The 23,298-nt window shown below is 68.4% G+C and overlaps 4 protein-coding genes across 5 annotated transcripts; 2 read left to right on the top strand and 2 right to left on the bottom strand.

The window, feature by feature from the left end:
- The first annotated feature begins 345 nt into the window (after positions 1 to 345).
- MPZ (myelin protein zero) lies at positions 346 to 6,518 on the top strand. Its single transcript, XM_036404872.2, has 6 exons — positions 346 to 902; positions 2,059 to 2,225; positions 3,033 to 3,246; positions 4,131 to 4,266; positions 5,375 to 5,435; positions 5,538 to 6,518. Exons 1-6 carry the CDS (start codon positions 401 to 403, stop codon positions 5,625 to 5,627), a joined length of 1,170 nt encoding a protein of 389 aa, XP_036260765.2. The 5' UTR covers positions 346 to 400; the 3' UTR covers positions 5,628 to 6,518.
- Positions 6,519 to 7,652: 1,134 nt separating this feature from the next.
- PCP4L1 (Purkinje cell protein 4 like 1) lies at positions 7,653 to 9,951 on the bottom strand. The gene is made up of 3 exons (XM_054518213.1): positions 9,324 to 9,951; positions 8,912 to 8,966; positions 7,653 to 8,396 (listed from the first exon to the last, which is right to left on the bottom strand). The coding sequence occupies exons 1-3, from the start codon at positions 9,891 to 9,893 to the stop codon at positions 8,242 to 8,244; spliced, it is 780 nt and encodes a 259-aa protein (XP_054374188.1). The 5' UTR covers positions 9,894 to 9,951; the 3' UTR covers positions 7,653 to 8,241.
- Positions 9,952 to 10,374: 423 nt separating this feature from the next.
- On the top strand, positions 10,375 to 15,896 carry NR1I3 (nuclear receptor subfamily 1 group I member 3). The gene is made up of 9 exons (XM_036404862.2): positions 10,375 to 10,501; positions 10,859 to 10,988; positions 11,608 to 11,738; positions 12,045 to 12,301; positions 13,055 to 13,194; positions 13,296 to 13,441; positions 14,451 to 14,567; positions 15,500 to 15,605; positions 15,681 to 15,896. The coding sequence occupies exons 1-9, from the start codon at positions 10,375 to 10,377 to the stop codon at positions 15,808 to 15,810; spliced, it is 1,284 nt and encodes a 427-aa protein (XP_036260755.1). The 3' UTR covers positions 15,811 to 15,896.
- On the bottom strand, positions 15,889 to 20,357 carry TOMM40L (translocase of outer mitochondrial membrane 40 like). Of its 2 annotated transcripts, none has more exons than XM_036404868.2 (9): positions 20,194 to 20,357; positions 19,878 to 19,945; positions 19,704 to 19,796; positions 18,882 to 18,983; positions 18,695 to 18,800; positions 18,040 to 18,162; positions 17,530 to 17,606; positions 17,165 to 17,267; positions 15,889 to 16,692 (listed from the first exon to the last, which is right to left on the bottom strand). In XM_036404868.2, the coding sequence occupies exons 1-9, from the start codon at positions 20,279 to 20,281 to the stop codon at positions 16,553 to 16,555; spliced, it is 900 nt and encodes a 299-aa protein (XP_036260761.1). In that variant the 5' UTR covers positions 20,282 to 20,357; the 3' UTR covers positions 15,889 to 16,552. The 2 variants fall into 2 exon arrangements, with proteins under 2 accessions (XP_036260761.1, XP_036260762.1); XM_036404869.2 differs by having other exon boundaries at positions 19,878 to 19,968; positions 20,194 to 20,296.
- Between the last annotated feature and the right edge of the window lie 2,941 nt (positions 20,358 to 23,298).

Below are 23,298 nucleotides of genomic sequence, written 5' to 3'. Positions count from 1 at the left end.
TATCCCCTCCCTGTCCCCCCCATGTCCCCTCTGTGCCCCCCCTCTGTCCCCCTCTGTCCCCCCTTGTCCCCTCATGTCCTTCCATGTCCCCTCCCTGTCTCCCCATATCCCCCCCCATGTCCCCACTGTCCCCTGGTGTCCCCCCGTGTCCCCCCGTGTCCCCTCCATGTCCCCCTGTCCCCCCACTTCTGTCCCCTCCATGTCCCCTCATGTCCCCCCCATGTCACCCCGTGTCCCCACCATGTCCCCCCCATGTCACCCCCTCTGTCCCCCCGCTCAGTCCCCTCTCTATCCCCTCCCATGTCCCTTCATGTCCCCTCCATGTCACCCCCATGTCCCCCCCATGTCACCCCCTCTGTCCCCCCCTCAGTCCCCTCTCTATCCCCTCCCATGTCCCTTCATGTCCCCTCCATGTCACCCCCATGTCCCCCCATGTCCTTCCATGTCCCCCCCCGTTCCCCCCGCGTCCCCCCCTCTGTCCCCACTCTGTCCCCTCAGTGTCCCCGCCGTGTCCCCCCCATGTCCCCTCCATGTCCCCCCCTGCCACACCCGTGTCCCCCGAGTGTCCCCTCCATACCCCCCCCATGTCCCCCCATGTCCCCCGCTGTCCCCTCGGGCCACATTCCTGCTCCCCCGCCCCCGCGGCGCGCGGGAATGCGGCCGCACAAAGGCCACCAGTGTCCCCGTCCCCCGAGCCACCCTCGGTGTCCCTCGGTGTCCCTCAATGTCGCCTTTGAGCGGGGTCCCCGCGGCCCGGCCCCCCCGCGCCCATTGGCCGGCATTTGGGGACAGGGCCACCCTAAAACCGCGTCCCCGCCGCTGTCCCCTCCGTGTCACCGCCACCATGTCCCCGAGGGCCACCCGACGCCTCCTCCTCGTGGCCGGGCTCGTGGCGGCGCTGGGTGAGCTTGGGGACAAGGGACAGTCCCCAAAAAGGGGGTGGCGGGCAGGGGGGGACAGGAGAGGTTTGGGGGTGGCCCTGGGGATGGGGGACACGCGGGGCTTGGGGACTGTCCCCGTGGTTTGGGGATTGTCACCGTGGTTTGGGGACTGTCACCGAGCCTTGGGAATTGTCACCGTGGCTTGGGGACTGTCCCCGCGGCTGGCAGGGGACAGCGGGGGTGGCACTAACGTGGGGACCGTGGCGGGTGGCAGCCAGGAGAGTCCCGGTCGTTGTCACCTTCTTGGGGACAGGGGCGGGTGTGGCTGCAAGGACAATCCCAGAGCTGTCACCAACCTGGGGACAGGTGGGAGTGGCGGCCAGGAGGGTCCCGGTCGTTGTCACCTCCTTGGGGACAGCTGGGGGAGTGCCACACCCGGTCCCGATGGTGTCACCGAGCTGTGGCACTTGTAGTGGCGGAGGGGGGGGTGGCTGTCAGGACAATCCCGGCCATTGTCACCTCCCTGGGGACAGCTGGGGGAGTGCCACACCCAGCCCCGCCCGTGCCACCGGGCACCGGCACATTGTCCCCTCCGTGCCACCCCTGGGGACAGCAGTGCCACCGCTCCGCTGTCCCCTCTGTGCCACCCCTGGGGACAGCAGTGCCACCGCTCCGCTGTCCCCTCCGTGCCACCCATGGGGACAGCAGTGCCACCACTCTGCTGTCCCCTCTGTGCCACCCATGGGGACAGCAGTGCCACCACTCCGCTGTCCCCTCCGTGCCACCCATGGGGACAGCAGTGCCACCGCTCCGCTGTCCCCTCTGTGCCACCCCTGGGGACAGCAGCGCCACCGCTCCGCTGTCCCCTCCGTGCCACCCCTGGGGACAGCAGTGCCACCGCTCCGCTGTCCCCTCTGTGCCACCCCTGGGGACAGCAGCGCCACCGCTCCGCTGTCCCCTCTGTGCCACCCCTGGGGACAGCAGTGCCACCACTCTGCTGTCCCCTCCGTGCCACCCATGGGGACAGCAGTGCCACTGCTCCGCTGTCTCCCCGCAGCCCCCGCGCTCCCTTTGGTGGCAGCTCGGGGACCCCTCCGGGCTGTGGCGGTGGCAGCTCGGGGACACCGCCCCGCGCGGGGGGCGGGGCTGACGGCTCTCGGTGTCCCCGTGTCCCCAGGGCTGTCGCCGGTGTCCCCAATCCACGTGTACACGCAGCGCGAGGTCTATGGCACCGTGGGCTCCAGTGTCACCCTGTCCTGCAGCTTCTGGTCCAGCGAGTGGATCTCGGAGGACATTTCCATCACCTGGCACTTCCAGGCCGAGGGCTCCCGCGACAGCATCTCCGTCAGTGTCCCCAGTGTCCCTGCGGTGTCCCCAACCCGTCCCCGTTGTCCCCGCGGTGTCCCCATCCCGACCCTGCCACGCCCCGGTGTCCCCTCGTCCCAGTGGAGCCTTCCCTGAGGGTGACACGGTGTCTTCTCACTCCATGGTGGCACTGGGGTGTCCTCAATGTGTCCCCAGTGTCCCTCCAGCCCATCCCTGTTGTCCCTGTGGTGTCCCCACAGCATCCTCAAGGTGTCCCCAGTGCCCACTGGGTCTCAGCACCAGCCCCACAGGACAGACCTTCCCTTGAGGTGACACCATGTCCCCTCACACCGTGGTGTCCCCACAGTGTCCCCACAGTGTCCCAGCTCCGTCCCTGCAGGTGACGCCGTGTCCCCTCACACTGTGGTGGCACTGAAATGTCCCCACAGTGTCCCTGTGTCCCAGCCCTGTCCCTGTAGGTAACACTGTGTCCCCTCACACCATGGTGGCACTGAAATGTCCCCACAGTGTCCCCACAGTGTCCCCACAGTGTCCCCATGTCCCAGCCCCATCCCTGCAGGTGACACCGTGGTGTCCCCTCCATGGTGGCACTGGGATGTCCCCATAGTGTGCCCTCAGTGTCCCCGTGTCCCAGCAGCCCCGTTCCTGCAGGTGGCACTTGGATGTCCCCATAGTGTCCCCACAGTGTCCCCGCAGTGTCCCAGCCCCGTCCCTGCAGGTGACACCGTGTCCCCTCACACCGAGGTGTCCCCGCAGTGTCCCCGCGCCCCAGCCCCGCCCCTTGCTGTCACCCCGGGTGACCTCGGTGTCGCGTCACTGTCGCAGATCTTCCACTACGCCAAGGGCCAGCCCTACATCGACGACGTGGGGACCTTCAAGGAGCGCATGGAGTGGGCGGGGAACCCGCGGCGCCGCGACGGCTCCATCGTCATCCACGGCCTGGAGCCCAGCGACAACGGCACCTTCACGTGCGACGTCAAGAACCCGCCCGACATCGTGGGCAAGTCCTCGCAGGTCACGCTCTACGTGCTGGAGAAAGGTGCGCGACACGGCTGTCACCTCCCTGGGGGCGGGGACACGGGTGGTGGCACCGCCCTGATCCCCTCTGGTGGTGGGGACACGGCGCTGTTGTCACCTGCACTGCTGGCGGTGACACCGGGCTGGTGGCACCTCCCTGATCCCCGTTGGTGGCGGGGACACGGCGCTGCTGTCACCTGCACTGCTGGCGGTGACACTGAGCTGGTGGCACCTCCCTGTCCCCTGCTGGTGGCGGTGACACCGGGCCGGTATCACCTGCACTGCTGGCGGTGACACCGGGCCAATGTCACCTCCCTGTCCCCTGCTGGTGGCGGTGACACCGGGCCGGTATCACCTGCACTGCTGGCGGTGACACCGGGCTGGTGGCACCTCCCTGATCCCTGTTGGTGGCGGGGACACGGCGCTGCTGTCACCTGCACTGCTGGCGGTGACACCGAGCTGGTGGCACCTCCCTGATCCCCGTTGGTGGCGGGGACACGGCGCTGCTGTCACCTGCACTGCTGGCGGTGACACCGGGCCAATGTCACCTCCCTGCTCCTCCACTGCTGGCGGTGACACCGGGCTGGTGGCACCTCCCTGATCCCTGTTAGTGGCGGTGACACCGGGCTGCTGTCACCTCAATGCCCACCCCGCTGCTGGCGGTGACACGGGGCTGGTGTCACCTGCCTGATCCTCTGCAGGTGGAGGTGACACGGTGCCACTGTCCCCTCCCTGCTGCTGGAGGGGTGACACGGTGTCGCTGTCCCCGCAGTGCCCCCATTGCCGGGGGGTGACACGGTGTCGCTGTCCCCGCAGTGCCCCCATTGCCGGGGGGGTGACACGGTGTCGCTGTCCCCGCAGTGCCCCCATTGCCGGGGGGGTGACACGGTGTCGCTGTCCCCGCAGTGCCACCCCGTTACGGTGTCGTGCTGGGCTCCGTTATCGGCGGGGCGCTGCTCTTGGTGGCCGCGCTGGTGGCCCTGGGCTACGGCAGCCGCTACTGCTGGCGGCGGCGCCAGGCGGCTCTGCAGAGGCGGCTGAGGTGAGCCGGGACCCCTCCCCAAAACGGGAACTCCCCAAACAGGGACCGTCCCCAAACAGGGACCCCTCCCCAAACAGGGACCGTCCCCAAATCGAGACCCCTTCTTCAAACCGGGACCCCTCCCCAAACCGGGACTGTCCCCAAACGGGACCACCGGGGGCACCAATTCCACCTCCCGAGCCGCGACCCCTCCCCAAAACGGGACCCCTCCCCAAACAGGGACCGTCCCTAAATCGGGACCCCTCCCCAAACAGGGACCGTCCCTAAATCGGGACCCTCCCCAAATCGGGACCCTCCCCAAACAGGGACCCCCCCAAAACGGGACCCCACCCCAAACAGGGACCATCCCCAAAACGGGACCACTCCCCAAACAGGGACCCCCCCAAAATGGGACCCTCCCCCAAACGGGACCACCGGGGGCACCAATTCCACCTCCCGAGCCGTGACCCCACCCCAAACAGGGACCCCTCCCAAACCGGGACCCCTTCCTAAGCCGGGACCCTCCCCAAACTGCGACCCCTCCCCAAACGGAGACCCCTCCCCAAACCGCGACCCCCCCTCTCCCAAATCGGGACCACCGGGGCTGAAATTTCCACCGTCCCGAGCCGCGACCCCTCCCCAAACGGGACCCTCCTCGAACCGGGACCACCGGGGGCACCAATTGCTCCTTCCCGGGCTGCGACCCCTCCCCAAACCGGACCCTCCTCAAACCGGGACCACCGGGGCACCAATTGCTCCTTCCCGGGCTGCGACCCCTCCCCAAACCGGGACCCTCCCCAACCCGGGGGCTGCAATTTCCATCACCGCTCCCCCAAACCGGCGGTACCGGGGGCCGCAGTTCCGCCCTTCCCTAAACCCCTCCCCAAACCGGCACCACCGGGGCTGCGATTTCCGCGACCCCCTCCCCAAACCGGCACCACCGAGCGCTGCAATTCCTCCGTCCGGAGCCGCGACCCCTCCCCACACCGGGGGCTGCGCTCTCGCCATCCCGAGCCGCTCTTTCCCCCACACCGGCGGTCCCGGGGCTCAGTCCCACCATCCCGAGCCTCTTTTTTTCCCCTTTTTTCCCCTTTTTTCCCCTTTTTTCCCCTTTTTCCCCCATCCGCAGCGCCATGGAGAAGGGGAAGCTGCAGCGCTCGGGCAAGGACGGCTCCAAGCGCAGCCGGCAGGTGAGCGCCGAGCGGGGCGGGGGGCACGGCGGGCTGTCCCCCCTGTCCCCTCGGTCCCCAGGCTCGCCGGGGGCTGCGGGTGAAGCCCCCCTGTCCCCGCAGGCCCCCGTGCTCTACGCCATGCTGGACCACGGCCGCAGCGCCAAGAAAGCCAAGGGAGGCGCGGGCGACTCGCGCAAGGATAGGAAATAGCGGTTAGCGGGCAGGGAGGGACCCCCGGGGGCGGCCGGGGCCGCGGGGGACGCCCGGCCCCCCAAAGTCATCATGACCATCGAGATGGAGCTGCGGGGGGAGCCCCAGGCCGCGGCCCCGCCCGCCGCCCGCTCCCCGAGCCGGGGCAGCCTCAAGAACGCCCTGCTGAGCATCATCAAACCCAACTCGGGGGGCTCCTGAGGGACCCCCCCGGCCCCGGCCGCGGCCCCTCCGGGCTGGGGGACCCGGCGAGGAGCGGGGTGTGGTCCTCGCTTCGGGTCCCTCGCCTTGGGGACAGCGCTGGGGACAAGCGCGGGTCCCCCCCCGCCACCCCCGGCGCCCCCTCGGTCGCTCCCTGCCCAGCCCCGGGTGGGATTTGTCCCCCGGAACGCGAACCCGGCGGGGTTGGGGTCGGTGTCCCCGCCGCGTGTCCCCTCCCCGAGCTCGGGGGGGGTTTCTCCGTGCCCCCAATTTCGCTCCTTTTCTGGCCGTTTTCTCGTCTCTGCCCGCGACCGACCCCAAATGACGTCGCGGGGTGGCCCCCGCCCCTTTGTCCCCTTTGTCCCCTTCTGTCCCCCCATTAACCCCCGCGCTCCGTAACCCCCGGGACCCCCCCCAAACCGGCCGGAGCCCCGTGGGAGGGGGCGAGGCTGCGGCCGGGCTGGGGGAGCCGCCCGTGCCCCCCCCCGCCCCCGGACGCGTTTTGTACCCCCCTGTCCCTGTCCCCTCCCTGTCCCCGTGGTGCCATTAATAAAACTGACATCTCCGGGAGCCCCGTGTCCCCCCCGGCTGTCGCTGTCACTGTCACTGTCACTGTCCCCGCACCACGGGGACGCCGCTGCCACCCTCAGCGGGGAGGTGACACTTGGAGGGGGTGACAGCGGTGGCACCCCAGAGTCCCCGAGTGGCTGTCCCCGATGCCACCACCTCAGAGCCACCTCCCTGCCACCCGCCCTTCATTAAAACTCGCTGTAATTAACACAGAGGCCAAGGCTCGGGGCGGGGGGGGGGGGGGGTGGGCTGGGGTCCCTTTCGAGGCCATTGTCCCCTCGGGGGGGGGGGACAGTGACAGGGACAGGGACAGGGACAGGGACAGGCCATTGTCACCTCCTCACGGAGGGAGGGAAGGGGGGAAAAGACCCCGGCCCTGGGGGGGCATTCAGGGCCCGGAGCAGGGCGGGGATGGGGCGGGAGCGGCCCCGGTGCCCCCGCCCGCCGTGCCCGGTGCCGTTGTCCTTTCCCGTATAAGTCAGCGCTGCCCGACCCCGCCGTGTCCCCTGGGCCCTGCCCCCGGGGCCGCCGCCGCTGTTTTTCTTTCCAAGGAGTTATTTCTGCACCGGATCGCGGCATTGCCGGGCCCTGGGAACCTCCCCGAGCCGCCCTCCCCAAAAAAACCCGGCTGTGGAACCCCCAAAAACCCGGCTGTGGAACCCCCAAAAACCCGGCTGCGAACCCCCCAAAATTGGGTTACAAACCTTCCCCCCCCCCCGAAATCCGTCTGCAACACCCCCCGCAAAAAGCCCGGCTGCAAACGTTCAAAACCCGCGTGTGGAGCCCTCAAAATCCGGCTGTGAATCCCCCCAAAATCGGGCTGAGAAGCCCCACAAAACCCGGCTGTGAACCCTCTCAAAATTCGGCTGCTAATCGCCCCGAAATCCTCCTATGAACCCCCCAAAACGCAGCTGCGAACCCCCCTGAAATCCTCCCGTGAACCCCCAAACCCGGCTGCACACCCACCCCAAAATTTGGCTGGGAACCCTCCCAAAATCCTTCAGCAATTCCTCCCAAAACGTGGCTCTGAAACGCCCCCAAATCCTCCCGTGAACCCCCCCAAAATCCGCCTGCAAACCCCCCCAAAATTCGGCGTCAATCCCCCCAAAATTCGGCTGCAAACCCCCCCAAATCCTCCCGTGAACCCCCCAAATCCCGCTGCAAACTCCCCCAAAATTGGGCTTTGAAACCCCCCCCCCCAAACCCTCCCAGTGGGGACCCCTCCCCAAATTGCCCCGAAGCCCCAGCGCAGCCTCCTCTTCCTCACTCTTTATTCTCTGCACGGGCCAAAAGCCCCTCGGGGTGGGGGGACAGTGACAGTGACAGGAGGGTGGGGAGGGGGCGGTGACAATGACAGAAATGTGGGGAGGGGGCGGTGACAATGACAGAAATGTGGGGAGGGGGCGGTGACAGTGACAGGAGGGTGGGGAACCCCGATTTCCTGGGCTGGGGGCTGCAGTGGGACGCGTCCCCCCCGGCCCCAGGGGACACCGGGCGTGTCCCTCGTTTGGGGACACCGGGCGTGTGTCCCCCCCTCCTTTCCGCGTGTCCCCAACGCCACCACGGCACAGGAAAATGAGGAATTCCCATGGAAAATGGGGGTGTCCCATGGAAAATCGGGGTTCTCATGGAAAACGGGGGGGTCCCAGGAAAGCGGGGGGGGTCCCGCGCCGCCCCCTCCCCAGGGCCACCTTCCCTTGGGGACACCCGGCTGTGTCCCCCCTCCCGTCCCGTGTCACTCGCGGTCCCTCGTGGGGGTCCCCACGGGGCTCGGGGGTCCCGGGAGGGTCCCCAGGGGGCTCGGGGGGGTCCCCAGGGGGCTCGGGGGGGTCCCGGGGGTCCCTCAGGGCCGCGGCTCCTCCCGGCGCTGGCGGGAGCGGCGGAAGCGGCCCTGGATGGCGAGAGCCGCGCGCTCCGTCTCGGGCGCGCTCAGGTCGATGTCGATCTCCTCCTCCTCCTCCTCCTCGTCCTCTTCCTCCTTCTTGGGCTCAGCCTTGGCTGCCGGGGACGGGGGGGACACGCTTGGGGACACGCTTGGGAACACGCTTGGGGACAGGGTGGAACTGCCAGATTCACCCGGGGGACACCCAGGGGGACACTCGGGGGACAGCCTGGCACCAACCCTGGGGACACGGGATGGACTGGGACCCCCAGATCGACCATGGGGACACCCAGGGGGACACCCTGGCACCAACCCTGGGGACAAGGGACGGACTGGGACCCCCAGATCGACCATGGGGACACCCAGGGGGACACCCTGCCACCCCCGCTGGGGACAAGGGACACCACGACTCCCCCCAGGGGCACACCCCGACCCTTCCGAGGGGACAGGGAGGTCCCCAAATGCACCCAGGTGCCACCTTCCACGAGGACGGGGACAGTGGGGGGGGACCCTGGGGTCTGCGGGGACAGCGGGGTCGCGGGAGGGGACAGAGGGGACAGCGGTGACAGAGGGGACAGCGGGGACAGAGGGAACAGGGAACCCGCGCCCCACCTGCGCCGGGGCTCCTCACCTTGCTGCTGCCCACCGGGGGCCTCCGCCGCGGAGGGGGGCGCGTGGGGGCTGCGCTGCGGAGAGAGGGGACCCGGGGGGTGACACAAGGTCCCCACATTGTCCCCAGGGCCCCCCCATTGTCCCCAGAGCCCCCCCCATTGTCCCCGGGGCCCCCCCCGTTGTCCCCGGCGGTCCCACAGCCCCCAGCCCGAGTGGGGCTCGTTGGGGCTGCGCTGAGAAGCGAGGAGGGCCCGAGGGGACAGGGGAGGCGACACCGGTGGCCCGGAGTCCCCAAAGTGTCCCCCCCTCTCCCCGGGGCGCAGCGTCCTGGCCCCATTGCGGCTCCCAGCGCTGCTCCCCGCCCGGCTCGGTGCTGGGGAAAGGGGCAGAGTCCCCTCTCCGGTGCCCCCGGTGCCCCCCGGTGCCCGCACCTCGCTCATCCCGCCCGGTGCCGCCGCCGCTCCGAGTGCGGGACCGGCGCTGCCGCCGCCGCCTTTGTAGGGACGGGGTTTGAGTGACAGCCGAGAGCAGCCAATGGGGAGCGGGAGCGGGGCCCAAAGGGACACGCCCACAAGGGTGGCTTCCCCCCCGATCCAGGAGCGACGGACACGGGGGGGACATTGGGGGGGGACACTGGGGACATGGGGACATTGGGGATATTGGGGACATGGGGGAGATATTGGGGACATTGGGGACATTGGGGATCTGGGGGACAGGGGGGACACAGGGAAACATTTGGGATATTGGGGACACTGGGGACATGGGGGCAACACGAGGACACAGGGACATTGGGGGACATTGGGAACACGGGGACACAGGGGACATTGGGAACATTGTGGGACACTGGGGACACAGGGGACCAGGGGGACACTGGGGACACGGAGACACGAGGGGACATGGGGACATGGGGACATTGTGGGACATTGGGGACACTGGGGACATGGGGACATGGAGGGTGGGACAGGGGACACAGGGGAGTGTGGGGACACCGGGGTGACCATGCGCCACCCGAGTGCCACCCTCCTGTTGGGGTGACACTGGGGGACAGGGCACAGGGGGTCCGGGGATGGTGACACTGCCAGTCCATCCATGGCACTGGTGACAGGGACCTTCCCGTGGGGACAGTGGTGGCAGGACGGCCACCACCACGTGTGACACGGGGTGCCACCCTCAGCAGGCGGCTGTGACATCCTGGCTGTCCCCTCTGTGCCTCGCTGTCCCCTCTGTGGCTGTCTGTCTGTCTGTCCCCGTGTCCCTGTGTCGTACCCGCGCTCTCCTGTCCCCGCCTGTCCCGCCCCAGGTGCCACCCCGGGCGCCACCCCCAGCGCCACCTGTCCCCCCCGCCCCGCGCTCTGTCCCCGCCTGTCACAGCCCCAAGTTCAAGGTTCAAACTCCACGCGGCCCTTCCTGGGACCGCCGGTGACACGTGGGGACAGCTGGGGACAGGAGGGGACACACGGAGACCGACGGGGACGCACAGGAATGGAGGGGACACACGGAGACCCCCAGGGACATGCGGGGACCGCCGGGGACACTCGGGGACCTGATGTCCCCTCGCTGCGTGGGGACAATTCCCTGTCACTGACAGCACCGGGGGACTCCGGCTCAGGTACCGCCAGCACGGGGACAGGAGGGGACGGGAGGGGACAGGAGGGGACACACGGGGACGGGAGGGGGCGGAGGGGACACTCAGGAACAGGAGGGGACACACGGGGGCTGGCGGGACACGCAGGGACTGGAGGGGACAGGAGGGGACACACGGGGACCAGAGGGGACACCTGGGGACCAGCGGGGCCACTTTGTCCCCATTGGGGACACGTTGGGGCTGGCAGGGACACGAAGGGACACTGTGGGGACGGGTGGGTTCACGTGGATGACAGCGCCGCGGGACACGGTGACACGGTGGCCTCGAGGGGATGGGACTGGTGCTGGCTGTGTGTCACCCCCGCTGTCCCCGTGTCCCCAGGTGTGTCCCTGCTGAGCCCGCCTGGGGACACGGAGCCCGACGGGGACAAAGTGTGCGCCGTGTGCGGGGACAGGGCCAACGGGTACCACTTCCACGTGATGAGCTGCGAGGGCTGCAAGGGCTTCTTCAGGTGGGGACAGCGCGGGGACACTGCGGGGACAGCTGGGGATACCATGGGGACACCGCGGGGACACCTGGGGACACTGCGGGGATGCTGTGGGGACACTGCAGGGACACCTGGGGACACTGTAGGGACAGCTGGGGATACCATGGGGACACCGCGGGGACACCTGGGGACACTGCGGGGATGCTGTGGGGACACTGCAGGGACACCTGGGGACACTGCAGGGACAGCTGGGGACAGGGTCGGATGGGATGGGACATGGGGACAGGGTGAGGGGACAAGATGGGATGTGGGGACAGGAAGGGACAGGAGGGTCTGGGATGGGAGGGGGTGGCACAGGACGGTCCCATGGATGGGGACAGCGTGTGACAAAAGGGGACTGCCCTGTGGCTGGGGACACACGGTGACAGTGGCCGTGTCCCCTTGGTGGCAGTGCCCGTGTCCCCAGCCCTTGGTGGCAGTGTCCCCCTGGTGGCAGTGTCCTGGCAGTGCCCCCCTGGTGGCACTGCCGGTGTCCCCGTGGTGGCAGTGGCACTGCCCGTGTCCCCAGCCCCTGGTGGCAGTGTCCCGGCAGTGTCCCCGTGGTGGCGGTGTCCCCCTGGTGGCAGTGCCCGTGTCCCCGCAGGCGCTCCATCCTCAAGGGTGTCCGTTTCACGTGTCCCCTGGCGCGGCGCTGTCCTGTCACCAAGGCCAAGCGGCGACAGTGCCAGGCCTGCCGCCTGCAGAAGTGCCTGGACGTGGGCATGAGGAGGGACAGTGAGTGACACGGGGGACACCGCGGGGACACCGGGGGGACACCGGGGCAGAGCAGAGGGGGAGGACATGGAGGGGACACAGGGGACAGCAGGGACAGGGAGGGGGGGACACGGGGGAGCAGCTGGGTGGGATGAAGGCGGACCTGGAGGGGACAAGGGACGGGGCGGGGTGGCAGGGGAGGGGACAGAGGTGGCAGCAGGGAGTGTGGCACGGAGGGGACAGCGGGGACCCGCTCGGGTGAGCCCGGTCGCTGTGCCCGCCTGTGGCGGCGGTGGCGGCGGTGACAGCGGTGACGCGGGGTGGCAGTGATCATGTCGGAGGAGGCGCTGCGGCGGCGGCGGGAGCTGCGGGGACAGCGGGGACAGCCCGGGGGACAGCGGGGACACGAGGGGCTGACGGCCGAGCAGCAGGAGCTCATCGCGCTGCTCATCGGCGCCCACCAGCGAACCTTCGACTCCAGCTTCTCACAGTTCATGCACTGCTGGGTGAGTGGGGACACCCCTGTCCCCAATGGGACACTCCTGTCCCCAAACGGGACCCCCTGTCCCCAAACGGGACCCTCTGTACCCATTGGAACACCCCTGTCCCCAATGGGACACTCCTGTCCCCAAACGGGACCCCCTGTCCCCAACGGGACACCCCTGTCCCCAACAGGACACCTCTGTCCTCAAACGGGACCCCCTGTCCCCAGTGGGACCCCCTGTCCCCAAACGGGACCCCCTGTACCCATTGGAACACCCCTGTCCCCAAACGGGACACCCCTGTCCCCAAACGGGACCCTCTGTCCCCAATGGGACCCACTGTCCCCAAACGGGACCCCCTGTACCCATTGGAACACTCCTGTACCAAATGGGACACTCCTGTCCCCAATGAGACACCCCTGTCCCTCTGGTTGTCCCCACTGTCCCCACTGGGGTCCCAGCCATGGCCATGGGCACCCTGCCCGCCCCTGTGGCTGTCCTGGCTGTCCCCAAAGATGTCCTGGTTGTCCCCAAAGATGTCCTGACTGTCCCCACATGTACCCAGACCATCCCCAAAGCTGTCCTAACTGTTCCCAAAGATGCCCCAACTGTTCCCACCAATGTCCTGCCTGTCCCCAGGTGTACTCAGACTGTCCCTGACTGTCCCCATCAATGTCCTGCCTGTCCCCACCGGGGACACCCCACTGGTGTACCCAGACTGTCCCCAAAGATGCCCTGGCTGTTTCCCGGTGTACCCAGACTGTCCCCACAATGCCCCAGCTGTCCCCAGAGACACCCTGGCTGTCCCCCCACCCGTCCCCAGCGCCACCCCGCCTGTCCCCTCGCTGTCCCCAGCCCGCCGTGCGCCTGCTGTCGCTGTCGCCGCGGGAGGAGGCGCTGCCGGACGTGCTGTCGCTGCTGCCGCAGTTCGCGGACCTGAGCACGTTCATGATCCAGCAGGTGATCAAATTCGCCAAGGAGATCCCGGTCTTCAGGTGCGGAGGGGACGGCGCAGGGGCGGCGGCGGCGGGTGCCACCCCCGCTGCCCTGTCACCGTGTCGCCGCCGCGTCGCTGCCGTGTCCCCTCCCCTGGCAGGAGTTTGCCGCTGGAGGCGCAGATCTCGCTGCTGAAAGGGGCCACGCTGGGGATCTGCCAGATCCGCTTCAACACCGTGTTCAACCCCAAAACCAAGGCCTGGGAGTGCGGGCAGCGCTGCTACACCATCCGCGACGGGGCCCTGGGTACACCCGGGGACACTGGGGACACCTTGGGGACACTGGGGACACCTGGGGACAATGGGGATACCTGGGTACACCCAGGGACACTGGGGACACCTTGGGGACAATGGGGACACCTGGGGACAATGGGAACACCTGGGGACATTGGGGACAGCTTGGGGACAATGGGGACAGCTGGGAGTGCGGGCAGCGCTGCTACACCATCCGCGACGGGGCCCTGGGTACACCCGGGGACACTGGGGACACCTTGGGGACACCATGGGGACAATGGGGACACCTTGGGGACAATGGGGACAGCTGGGAGTGCGGGCAGCGCTGCTACACCATCCGTGATGGGGCCCTGGGTACACCTGGGGACACCGGGGACACTTTGGGGACAATGGGGACATCTGGGGACAATGGGGATACCTGGGGACACCTTGGGGACACTGGGGACACCTTGGGGACAATGTGGACACTTTGGGGACAATGGGGACAGCTGGGAGTGCGGGCAGCACTGCTACACCATCCACGACGGGGCCCTGGGTACACCTGGGGACACCTTGGGGACAATGTGGACACCTTGGGGACAATGGGGACATTGGGAGTGCGGGCAGCACTGCTACCCCATCTGCGACGGGGCCCTGGGTACACCTGGGGACAGCTGGGGACACTTTGGGGACAATGGGGACACTGGGAGTGTGAGCAGTGCTGCTACACCATCCGCGACAGGGCCCTGGGTACCGCGGGGACAATGGGGACACCTGGGGACACCAGGGGAGGATCAGAGTGGAAATTTGGGGAAATTCCTCCGGGAAAAGGGAAAAGGCCCTGGAAGGGCTGCCCGGGGAGGCTCAGGGTGGAAATTTGGGGAAATTCCTCCTAAAAAAGGGAAAAGACCCTGGAAGGGCTGCCCGGGGCGGTTCGGAGCCGCCATCCCGGAGGCGTCCGAGGAGGTGACACTTGGTGGCAGGGCGGGGACCAATCCCAAAGGCGCTCCCCGCCCTAAGCCGGGGGTTGGGGGCTGCCCCAGCCGGGTTCCAGCAGGTGTACCTGGAGCCGCTGCTCAAGTTCCACGAGAGCCTGCGGCGCCTGCGGCTGCACGAGGCCGAGTACGCGCTGCTCCAGGCCATGCTGCTCTTCTCGCCAGGTGAGCCTCCTCGGGGAGGGGACTCACCTGGCACAGGGGATGGGGACAGGGGAACAGCTGGGGACAACACAGGGGATGGGGACAGGGACAGGGGAACAGCTGGGGACAGCACAGGGGATGGGGACAGCACAGGGGATGGGGACAGGGACAGGGGAACAGCTGGGGACAGCACAGGGAATGGGGACAGGGACAGGGGATGGGGACAGGGACAGGGGAACAGCTGGGGACAGCACAGGGGATGGGGACAGCACAGGGGATGGGGACAGGGACAGGGGAACAGCTGGGGACAGCACAGGGGATGGGGACAGGGACAGGGGATGGGGACAGGGGAACAGCTGGGGACAGCACAGGGGATGGGGACAGGGACAGGGGATGGGGACAGGGACAGGGGAACAGCTGGGGACAGCACAGGGGATGGGGACAGCACAGGGGATGGGGACAGGGACAGGAGAACAGCTGGGGACAGCACAGGGGATGGGGACAAGGACAGGGGATGGGGACAGGGACAGGGGAACAGCTGGGGACAGCACAGGGGATGGGGACAGGGACAGGGGATGGGGACAGGGGAACAGCTGGGGACAGCACAGGGGATGGGGACAAGGACAGGGGATGGGGACAGGGACAGGGGAACAGCTGGGGACAGCACAGGGGATGGGGACAGGGACAGGGGATGGGGACAGGGACAGGGGAACACCTGGGGACAGCACAGGGGATGGGGACAGGGACAGGGGATGGGGACAGGGACAGGGGAACAGCTGGGGACAGCACAGGGGATGGGGGATAGGGACAGAGCACACCTGGGGACAGGGGAACACAGGACAGGGGAACACCTGGGGACAGCGCAGCATGGGGACAGGGATATGGGACAGGGGGACACAGGGACACCCCGCTGTCGCCAAAGCCCCGCTGAGGTCACCCCACGGCCCCTCCAGACCACGCCGGCATCGCCCAGCGCGACGTCATCGACCAGTTCCAGGAGAAGGTGGCGCTGACCCTCAAGAGCTACATCGACCACCAGCACCCCCCCGAGGAGGGCAGGTGAGCCTTGGGACGGGGTGGCGGCGTCCCCAAAGGGGTGGGGACGGCCACCAGAGCCGGCTGGGTGTCCCCAAGGTTCCTGTACGCCAAGCTGCTGCTGCTGCTGACGGAGCTGCAGACGCTGAAGGTGGAGAACACGCGGCAGATCCTGCACATCCAGGACCTGTCGGCCATGACGCCGCTGCTCTCCGAGATCATCAGCTGAGCACGGCCCCCCGTGTCACCCCCCGGTCCCCAAGTGTCACCCCCTGGTCCCTGAGCGTCACCCCCAGCTGCCTCCAGGCACAGAGTAAAGCTCCTTTATTTATCCTGGCTCCCGGGTGTGTCACCGCGGGGAAACTGAGGCACAGCCGCCACGGCGCCGGGGACGACGGGGACCACCCAGGACAGGGTGGCACTGGGGACAACGGGGACCCCCAGCCCCCTGGTGGCGCTGTCACTCGCTGTCCCCAGCCCGCCGTGTCCCCGCTGTCCCTGTGGCACCTGCACGGCCCGGCCTGGCAGCTCCCTGAGCAGGACGGTGCCACCACACGCTGTCCCCATGTCCCTGCTGTCCCTGTTGTGCTGTCCCTGCTGTCCCCGCTATGCTGTCCCTGCTGTGCTGTCCCCTCTGTCCCCTCTGTCCTGTTCCTGCTGTCCCCACTGTCCCCACTGTCCCCATGTCCCTGCTGTCCCCTCTGTCCTGTCCCCACTGTCCCATCCCTGCTGCCCTGTCCCCTCTGTCCTGTCCCCATGTCCCTGCTGTCCCGCTGTCCTGTCCCCCCCGTCCCCACTGTCCTGTCCCCACTGTCCTGTCCCCACTGTCCCTGCCGTCCTGTCCCTGCTGTCCCCACTGTTCCTCTGTCCTGTCGCTGCAGTCCCCCCGTCCCTGCTGCCTCTGCTACCTTGTCCCCACTGCCTGTCCCCACTGTCCTGTCCCCCTGTCCCCTGTCCCTGTCCCCTGTCCCTCATCCCACGGTGACGGTGAAGCCGCAGTGGAAGCGGCTCCTGCAGTGGTTCAGGAAGGCTCCCAGGGCCAGCGTCACGGGCAGGGGGGGCAGCTTCTTCTCCAGGACCCCCCCCACGCTCCAATTGCTGTCCAGGAGCCCTGCGGGGACACGGGGACACCTGAGCGCCACCAGCCGGGGACACAGGGACACCTGAGCTGGGGACACCTGAGCGCCACCAGCTGGGGACACAGGGACACCTGAGCGCCACCAGCTGGGGACACAGGGACACCTGAGCACCACGAGCCGGGGACATGGGGACACCTGAGCGCCACCAGCCGGTGACAGTGGGGACACCTGAGCGCCACCAGCTGGGGACACGGGGACACCTGAGCGCCACCAGCCAGGGACAGTGGGGACACCTGAGCAGGGCCCCGGCAGGTGACAGCAGGGACACCTGAGCATCACCAGGTGGTGACACAGGGACACCTGAGCAGCCCCAGCAGGTGACAGCAGGGACACCTGAGCATCACCAGGTGGTGACACAGGGACACCTGAGTGCCACCGGCCGGTGACAGTGGCCCAGGAGGTGACACTGAGGGGACACTGGAGGGGACAGGGGACAGTGCCCACCTCTGAAGACGGCGTTGGCCCCGGGCAGGGTGAGCTGGTAGCCGAAGCTGAAGGTGCTCTCCTGCAAACGCGTGTTGGCCTCCAGCTCCACACCCACCTGCACCTGCAGGGACATTGTGGGGACACTGAGGGGACACTGCGGGGACACTGGGGACAGTGGGGACATGAGGGACAGCAGGGACAGGACAGAGGGGTCAGCGGGAATAGGGTAGCAGGGACATGACAGCGGGGACAGGACAGCAGAGACAGCGGGGACAGGACAGTGGGGACAGTGCGGCACCTGGGGGGGACGGCGCGGTCACAGTGGCATGGGGACACCGAGGGGGACACTGGGGACAGCGTGGGGGACATCTGGGGACACGCACCTGCTCGTTGGCCCGGTGGTAGTAGCTGGCGTGGGCTCCCCCATAGCCCACGTTGAGCGTTGTCACCCAGTTTGGGGCTGTAACAGAGAGGCAGCGTCCCCAGGGGTCCCCAAGGTGTCCCCAGCTGTCCCCAAGGCATCCCCAAGGTGTCCCAGAGGTGTTCCTGAGGCATCTCCAGGTTTCCCCAGGTGGCCCCAAGATGTCCCCAGATGACCCCAGCCATCCCCGGCTGTGCCCAAGGTGTCCCCAAGTGTTCCCAGGCATCCCCGGGTGTCCCCAGCACCCACAAGATGTCTCCAGGTTTCCTGAGATGTCCCCAGGTGTCCCCAGGCACCCCTGAGGTGTCCCCCAGGTGTCTGAAGGCATCCCCAGCTGTCCAATCTGTCCCCATCTGTCCCCATCAGCCCCATCTGTCCCCAGCTGTCCCCATCAGTCCCCATCCGTCCTCATCTGTCCCCATCTGTCCCCAGGCATTCCCATCTGTCCCCTGGTGTCCCCAGGTGTCCGTACCCGAGTACTTCCCGGCCAGGGTGAGGATGGCTCCCTCCTCCCCGGGCCGCCGGTGGTACACGAGCTCCCCGCCCAGCACCAGGCGGGCGGTGACGCTCTGCAGGAAATGCGCCACCACGATCACTGCGGGGACAGCGGGGACAGCGCCGCCTCAGACGGGTCCCCAGGGCAGGGCTGGGGACAGCACAGGAATGGGGCCGGGGTGGTGTCCCTGGGGCGGGGACGGGCGGGGCCAGGCGGTGTCCCCAGGGCGGGGCCAGGGCGGGGCTGGGGCGGTGTCCCCAGGGCGGGGTCGGGCAGGTCCCGGGTGGTGTTCCCAGGGCGGGGCCAGGGCAGTGTCCCCAGGGCGGGGCTGGGGCGGTGTCCCCAGGGCGGGGCCAGGCAGGTCCAGGGTGGTGTCCCTAGGGCGGGGTCAGGGCAGTGTCCCCGGGGCCGGGGCGGTGTCCCCAGGGCGGGGCTGGGGCGGTGTCCCCAGGGCCAGGGCAGGTCCGGGGCAGTGTCCCCAGGGCAGGTCCAGGCACAGTCTCAGCGGTGTCCCCAGGGCAGGGCCAGGCACAGTCTCAGCGGTGTCCCCAGGGAAGGGCCAGGCACAGTCTCAGCGGTGTCCCCAGGGCCAGGGGGTGTCCCCGGTGCCGGGGCAGGGCCGGGCGCTCACCGGAGCCGCCCAGCAGGTCGGGGTTGCCCAGGGTCAGCGTGGCCGTGCAGTCCTCGCCCCGGTACTCGCCGTCGAACTGCCACGTCACAAACTTGGCCTGGTGCGTCTGGGGACAGGGACAGAGCTGCTGGTGGCACCAGGGGACAGGCGGGGAGGGGCTGGCACGGGTGTGGCACCCCCGGCTCACCTGGAACACGGCCTTGGCACGGAGGTGGTCGCCCAGCAGGTGCAGGGCCTGGGCGTTGAGGCTGCCACTGCTGTCCATGTCCCCAAGCAGCATAGGGAACACCTGGGGACAGCACAGGGGATGGGGACAGGGACAGGGGAACACCTGGGGACAGCACAGGGGATGGGGACAGAGACAGGGGATGGGGACAGGGACAGGGGAACACCTGGGGACAGCACAGGGGATGGGGACAGGGACAGGGGATGGGGACAGGGACAGGGGAACAGCTGGGGACAGCACAGGGGATGGGGACAGAGACAGGGGATGGGGGATAGGGACAGAGCACACCTGGGGACAGGGGAACACAGGACAGGGGAACACCTGGGGACAGCGCAGCATGGGGACAGGGATACGGGACAGGGGGACACAGGGACGGCCACAGGGCCACCTCCGAGCACCCCTGGCTCCAGCCTGGGGCTGCCTGGGACGTGCCAGCACCTCCAGGCCACAGCATTGTGGCCATGGTGAGGCCACCAACAAGGCCAGGGCCATCTGGGACCACCCAGGGTCACCAATGACCCCAAAGCCACCCATGACCCTGAGATCCCCAATGACCCCAGGGTCACCCAGGACCACCCATAACCTCAGGGCCCCCAGTGACCCTAAGGCCACTGACCACCCTGAGGCCACCCTGGATACAGAGCCACCAACCACCCCAGGGTCACAGATGGCCACAATGACCCATTGGTGGCCTGGGGGTGACCATGAGGCTCCAGAACCGGTGACACCCCCTGTGCCAACCCCGCTGCCACCCCCCCAGGCCGGTGCCACCCGCGTTGTCACCTCGGTGGGCCCCAGCTGGCGGTCCCCCACGAAGGTGGCGTTGAAACGGTACCCGGAGGGGCCCAGGGTGCTCATGTGCACCGTGTGTGTCACCTGCGGGGACAGCGCGGTCACAGGGGACGGGGACAGCGTGGGGGGGACACCCCCCGTGTCCCCAGGTGTCCCCTGCCCCACCTGGAAGTGGCTGCTCAGGGTCTTGGTGACGATCAGCTTCACCCCCTCCATCTGCGGCGGGAACACCTCTGGGGGGACACGGCTGTCACCCCTGGGGACACGGCTGTCACCCCCAGGCATGGTTGTCACCCCCCAGGTGACACCTCCAGCCCCGTTTTGGGGACAGCACCGACACCCCCTGGCCCCGCTGTCCCCTCGTCACCCCAGTGTCCCCCCAGCCCCTCTGTCCCCTCCCGGTCCCTCTGTCCCCACAGCCCCACTGTCCCCACAGCCCCGCTGTCCCCCCTCCATCCCCGTTCCCCGCGGGCGGGCGCACCTTTGCAGAGCCGGTGCAGCTCATCGAAGCTGCCGGGGTTGCCGCGGGGCTGGGCCCGGCGCGGGGCCCGGCCCTCGGCGTTGCCCATGGCCCCTCACGGGCCCCCGCCGGCCGCCGCCATCGCGGGCGGCGCCGCCCGGAGCGCCTTCAGGGGGGGCGCCGCCGCCATCTTGGCTGCGGGCAACGCGCGTCGCCCATTGGCTGAGCAGGGAGGGCGGGGCCGCGCCGGAATGCGACCCCTCCGGCAACCCGGACCCGAGCGGAGACGTTCCGTGGCGGGGCCGTTCCGCCCCACCCTCCTGTCCCGCGCGTGTCCCCAAATCCCCAAGTCCCGCGTGTCCCCAAACCCCCGCGGTCCCACTCGTATCCTGTCCCGCGCGTGTCCCCAAACCCCCGCTGTCCCCAAATCTGGACCCCCCAATGTCCCCTCCCTACATCGCTGTCCCCTCCTTGTGTCCCCTCTGTCGCCATCACCCCACTGTCCCCTCCCAGTGCCACCCCCCCCTGTGTCCCCTGCCCTGTCCCCGTAGTGACCGGGGGGACTCCGACCTTTTGTCGCCAGCGCCACCCCCGCCCTTTGCCCGCGTGTCCCCACTGTCCCCCCCCCGCCGGGGGCCGGGGGTCGGTGACACCACGGGCGACAACCTTCGGCCCTTGGGGACACGGAGGGGACAGGGGGGGACAGGCCCCCCCCGCGCTGCCCCTCGGCCCCGCCGTGTTTGCCCAGGGGGGGCGGGATTGGGATAAAAATGGGGCCAGGGGAGGGGAGACCCCAAAACTGCAGCAGCACCTGGAAGGTGAGGGGACAGGAGGGGACAGGGAGGGGACACGGGACAGGGATTGGGATTGGGGACAGGGATTGGGCTGTAGGGTCAGGATTAGGATTTGGGGTCGGGATTGGGATTTGGGGTTGGGATTTGGGGTCGGGATTGGGATTTCGGGTAGGGATTGGGGAGTGGGGGCAGGAATTGGGATTTGGGATCGAGATTGGGGAGTGGAGTAGGAATTGGGATTTGGAGACAAGGATTGGGATTTGGGGACAAGGATTGGGGTACGGGGAAGGGATTGGAGGGGATTTGGGGCTGGGGGTGGTTTTGGGGTGGGACAAGGGGAGAGCAGAGCGTGGGGCTGGGTGGGGACACTGGGACAGGGATGTGGGGCTCGGGAGGGGCTGTGGGGTGGGAATGGGACTGGAAATTCCTATGGGGCAGGAATGGGGTGGGATGGGATAGGGCTGGAAGTTTCTGTGGGGTTGGAAGCTCCTATAGGACTGGACGTTTGAATGGGGTGGGATGGGATGGGATGAGATTTATGGGATGGGATGGGATGGGATTTATGGGATGGGATCGATAGGATGGGGCTGGAAGATTCCATGAGATTGGAAGATTCCATGGGGCTGGAATAGGATGGGATGGGGCTGGGTTGGAAGTTTCTGTGGAGCTGGAAACTCCTGTGGGGCTGGACGTTTTTATGGGGTTAGGATGGAGTGGGATGGGGCTGGAAGTTTCTGTGGGGTTGGATGGGATGGGATGCGGCTGGCACTCTCCGTGGGGACACAAGTGCCACCTGTCCCGCCGTGTCCCCGCGGTGTCCCCGCAGCCATGCCGCTCCCTTTGCTGGCCCTGCTGCTCCTGCTCGCCGCCGCCCGCCCCGGGGCCGCGCTGCCCGAGCGGGACGGGCCGGGCGAGGCCCCGGAGGGTTCGGAGGAGCCCGCGGGGGCCGCGGATTTCCTGAGCCGGCAGCTGCAGAGCCTGAGCGAGCTGGTGAGCCGAGAGCTGCCCCCGCAGCTGCGCCCCGAGGAGCTGCGCACACAGGCCGGGTACGGGGGGCGGGAGGGAGCCGGGACCCCTCCCCATTGCAGAGACCTCCCCACTCGGGACCCCTTCCCACCGGGACTCCTCCTCGGGATCCCTCCCTGGGACCCCATCAGGGACCCTTCCCCACTCGGGACCCTCCCCACTCGGGACCCTCCCGTCCCTTCCTGAGACCCCTCCTCGGGACCCTCTCAGGACCCCTCCCCACTCGGGACCCTCCTCTCCCTCCTCGGGACCCCTCCCCTCCCCTCCTGGAACCCCTCCCGGGACCCCTCCCAACCCGGGACCCCTCCCCGTGACCCTCCCGAGACCCCTCCCCACTCGGGACCCCACCCCTTCCTTCCTGAGACCGCTCCTCGGGACCCTCTCAGGACCCCTCCCCACTCGGGACCCTCCTCTCCCTCCTCGGGATCCCTCCCCGGGATCCCTCCCTGGGACCCCATCAGGGACCCTTCCCCACTCGGGACCCTCCCCCGACCCCTCCTGGGACCCCTCCCCACTGGGGACCCCTCCCCAGGATCCCTCCCCCGACCCCTCCCCTCCCCACTCGGGACCTCTCCCCTTTCCCTCCCTCCCCGGGACCCCTCCCTACTCGGGACCCTCCCCTCCCTTCCTGAGACCCCTCCCCGTGACCCTCCCGGGACCCCTCCCAACCCGGGACCCCTCCCCTCCCTTCCTGAGACCCCTCCCAACGACCCCGACCCCGACCCCTCTCTTCCCTGGGACCCCTCCCCTCCTTCCCGTGACCCCTCCCGGGACCCCTCTCCAGGCCTCGGCAGCCCCGGTGACGCCGGTGTCGCCCCTCAGGCTGTACCTGGAGCGCGCTAACAAACAGCTGGAGCCGCTGGCCCGGGAGCTGCAGAACAACGTGATGGGGCTGTTCTCATCCCTGCTGCGGCTGGGCCGGGCCGAGGGGCAGGGAGAGACCCCCGAGACCCCCTGAGACCCCCGAGAGAGCCTGAGAGCCCTCGCAAGCCCTGCATGGACCTGGACCGAGCCCTGAGACCCCCAGGATGGGCCCAGACACAGCCCCGAGACCTCCTGAGACCCCCACACGGACCCCAAAACAGCCCCAAGACCCCCTGAGACCCCTCACAAGCCCCGCATGGACCTGGACTGAGCCCTGAGACCCCCATACACCCGACACAGCCCTGAGACCCACCAGGATAGGCCTGAATACAGCTCCAAGACCTCATCAGAGCCCTCTATGGATCCGAAACAGCCCTGAGACCCCCGCCTTGATCCCAACCCATTCCTGAGACCCCCGTGCCAGACCCAAATAAAGCCCTGA

Source organism: Molothrus ater, unplaced genomic scaffold, assembly GCF_012460135.2.
Source record: "Molothrus ater isolate BHLD 08-10-18 breed brown headed cowbird unplaced genomic scaffold, BPBGC_Mater_1.1 matUn_MA567, whole genome shotgun sequence".
Lineage (NCBI taxonomy): Eukaryota > Metazoa > Chordata > Aves > Passeriformes > Icteridae > Molothrus > Molothrus ater.
This window is presented reverse-complemented; position numbering and strand designations above follow the sequence as displayed.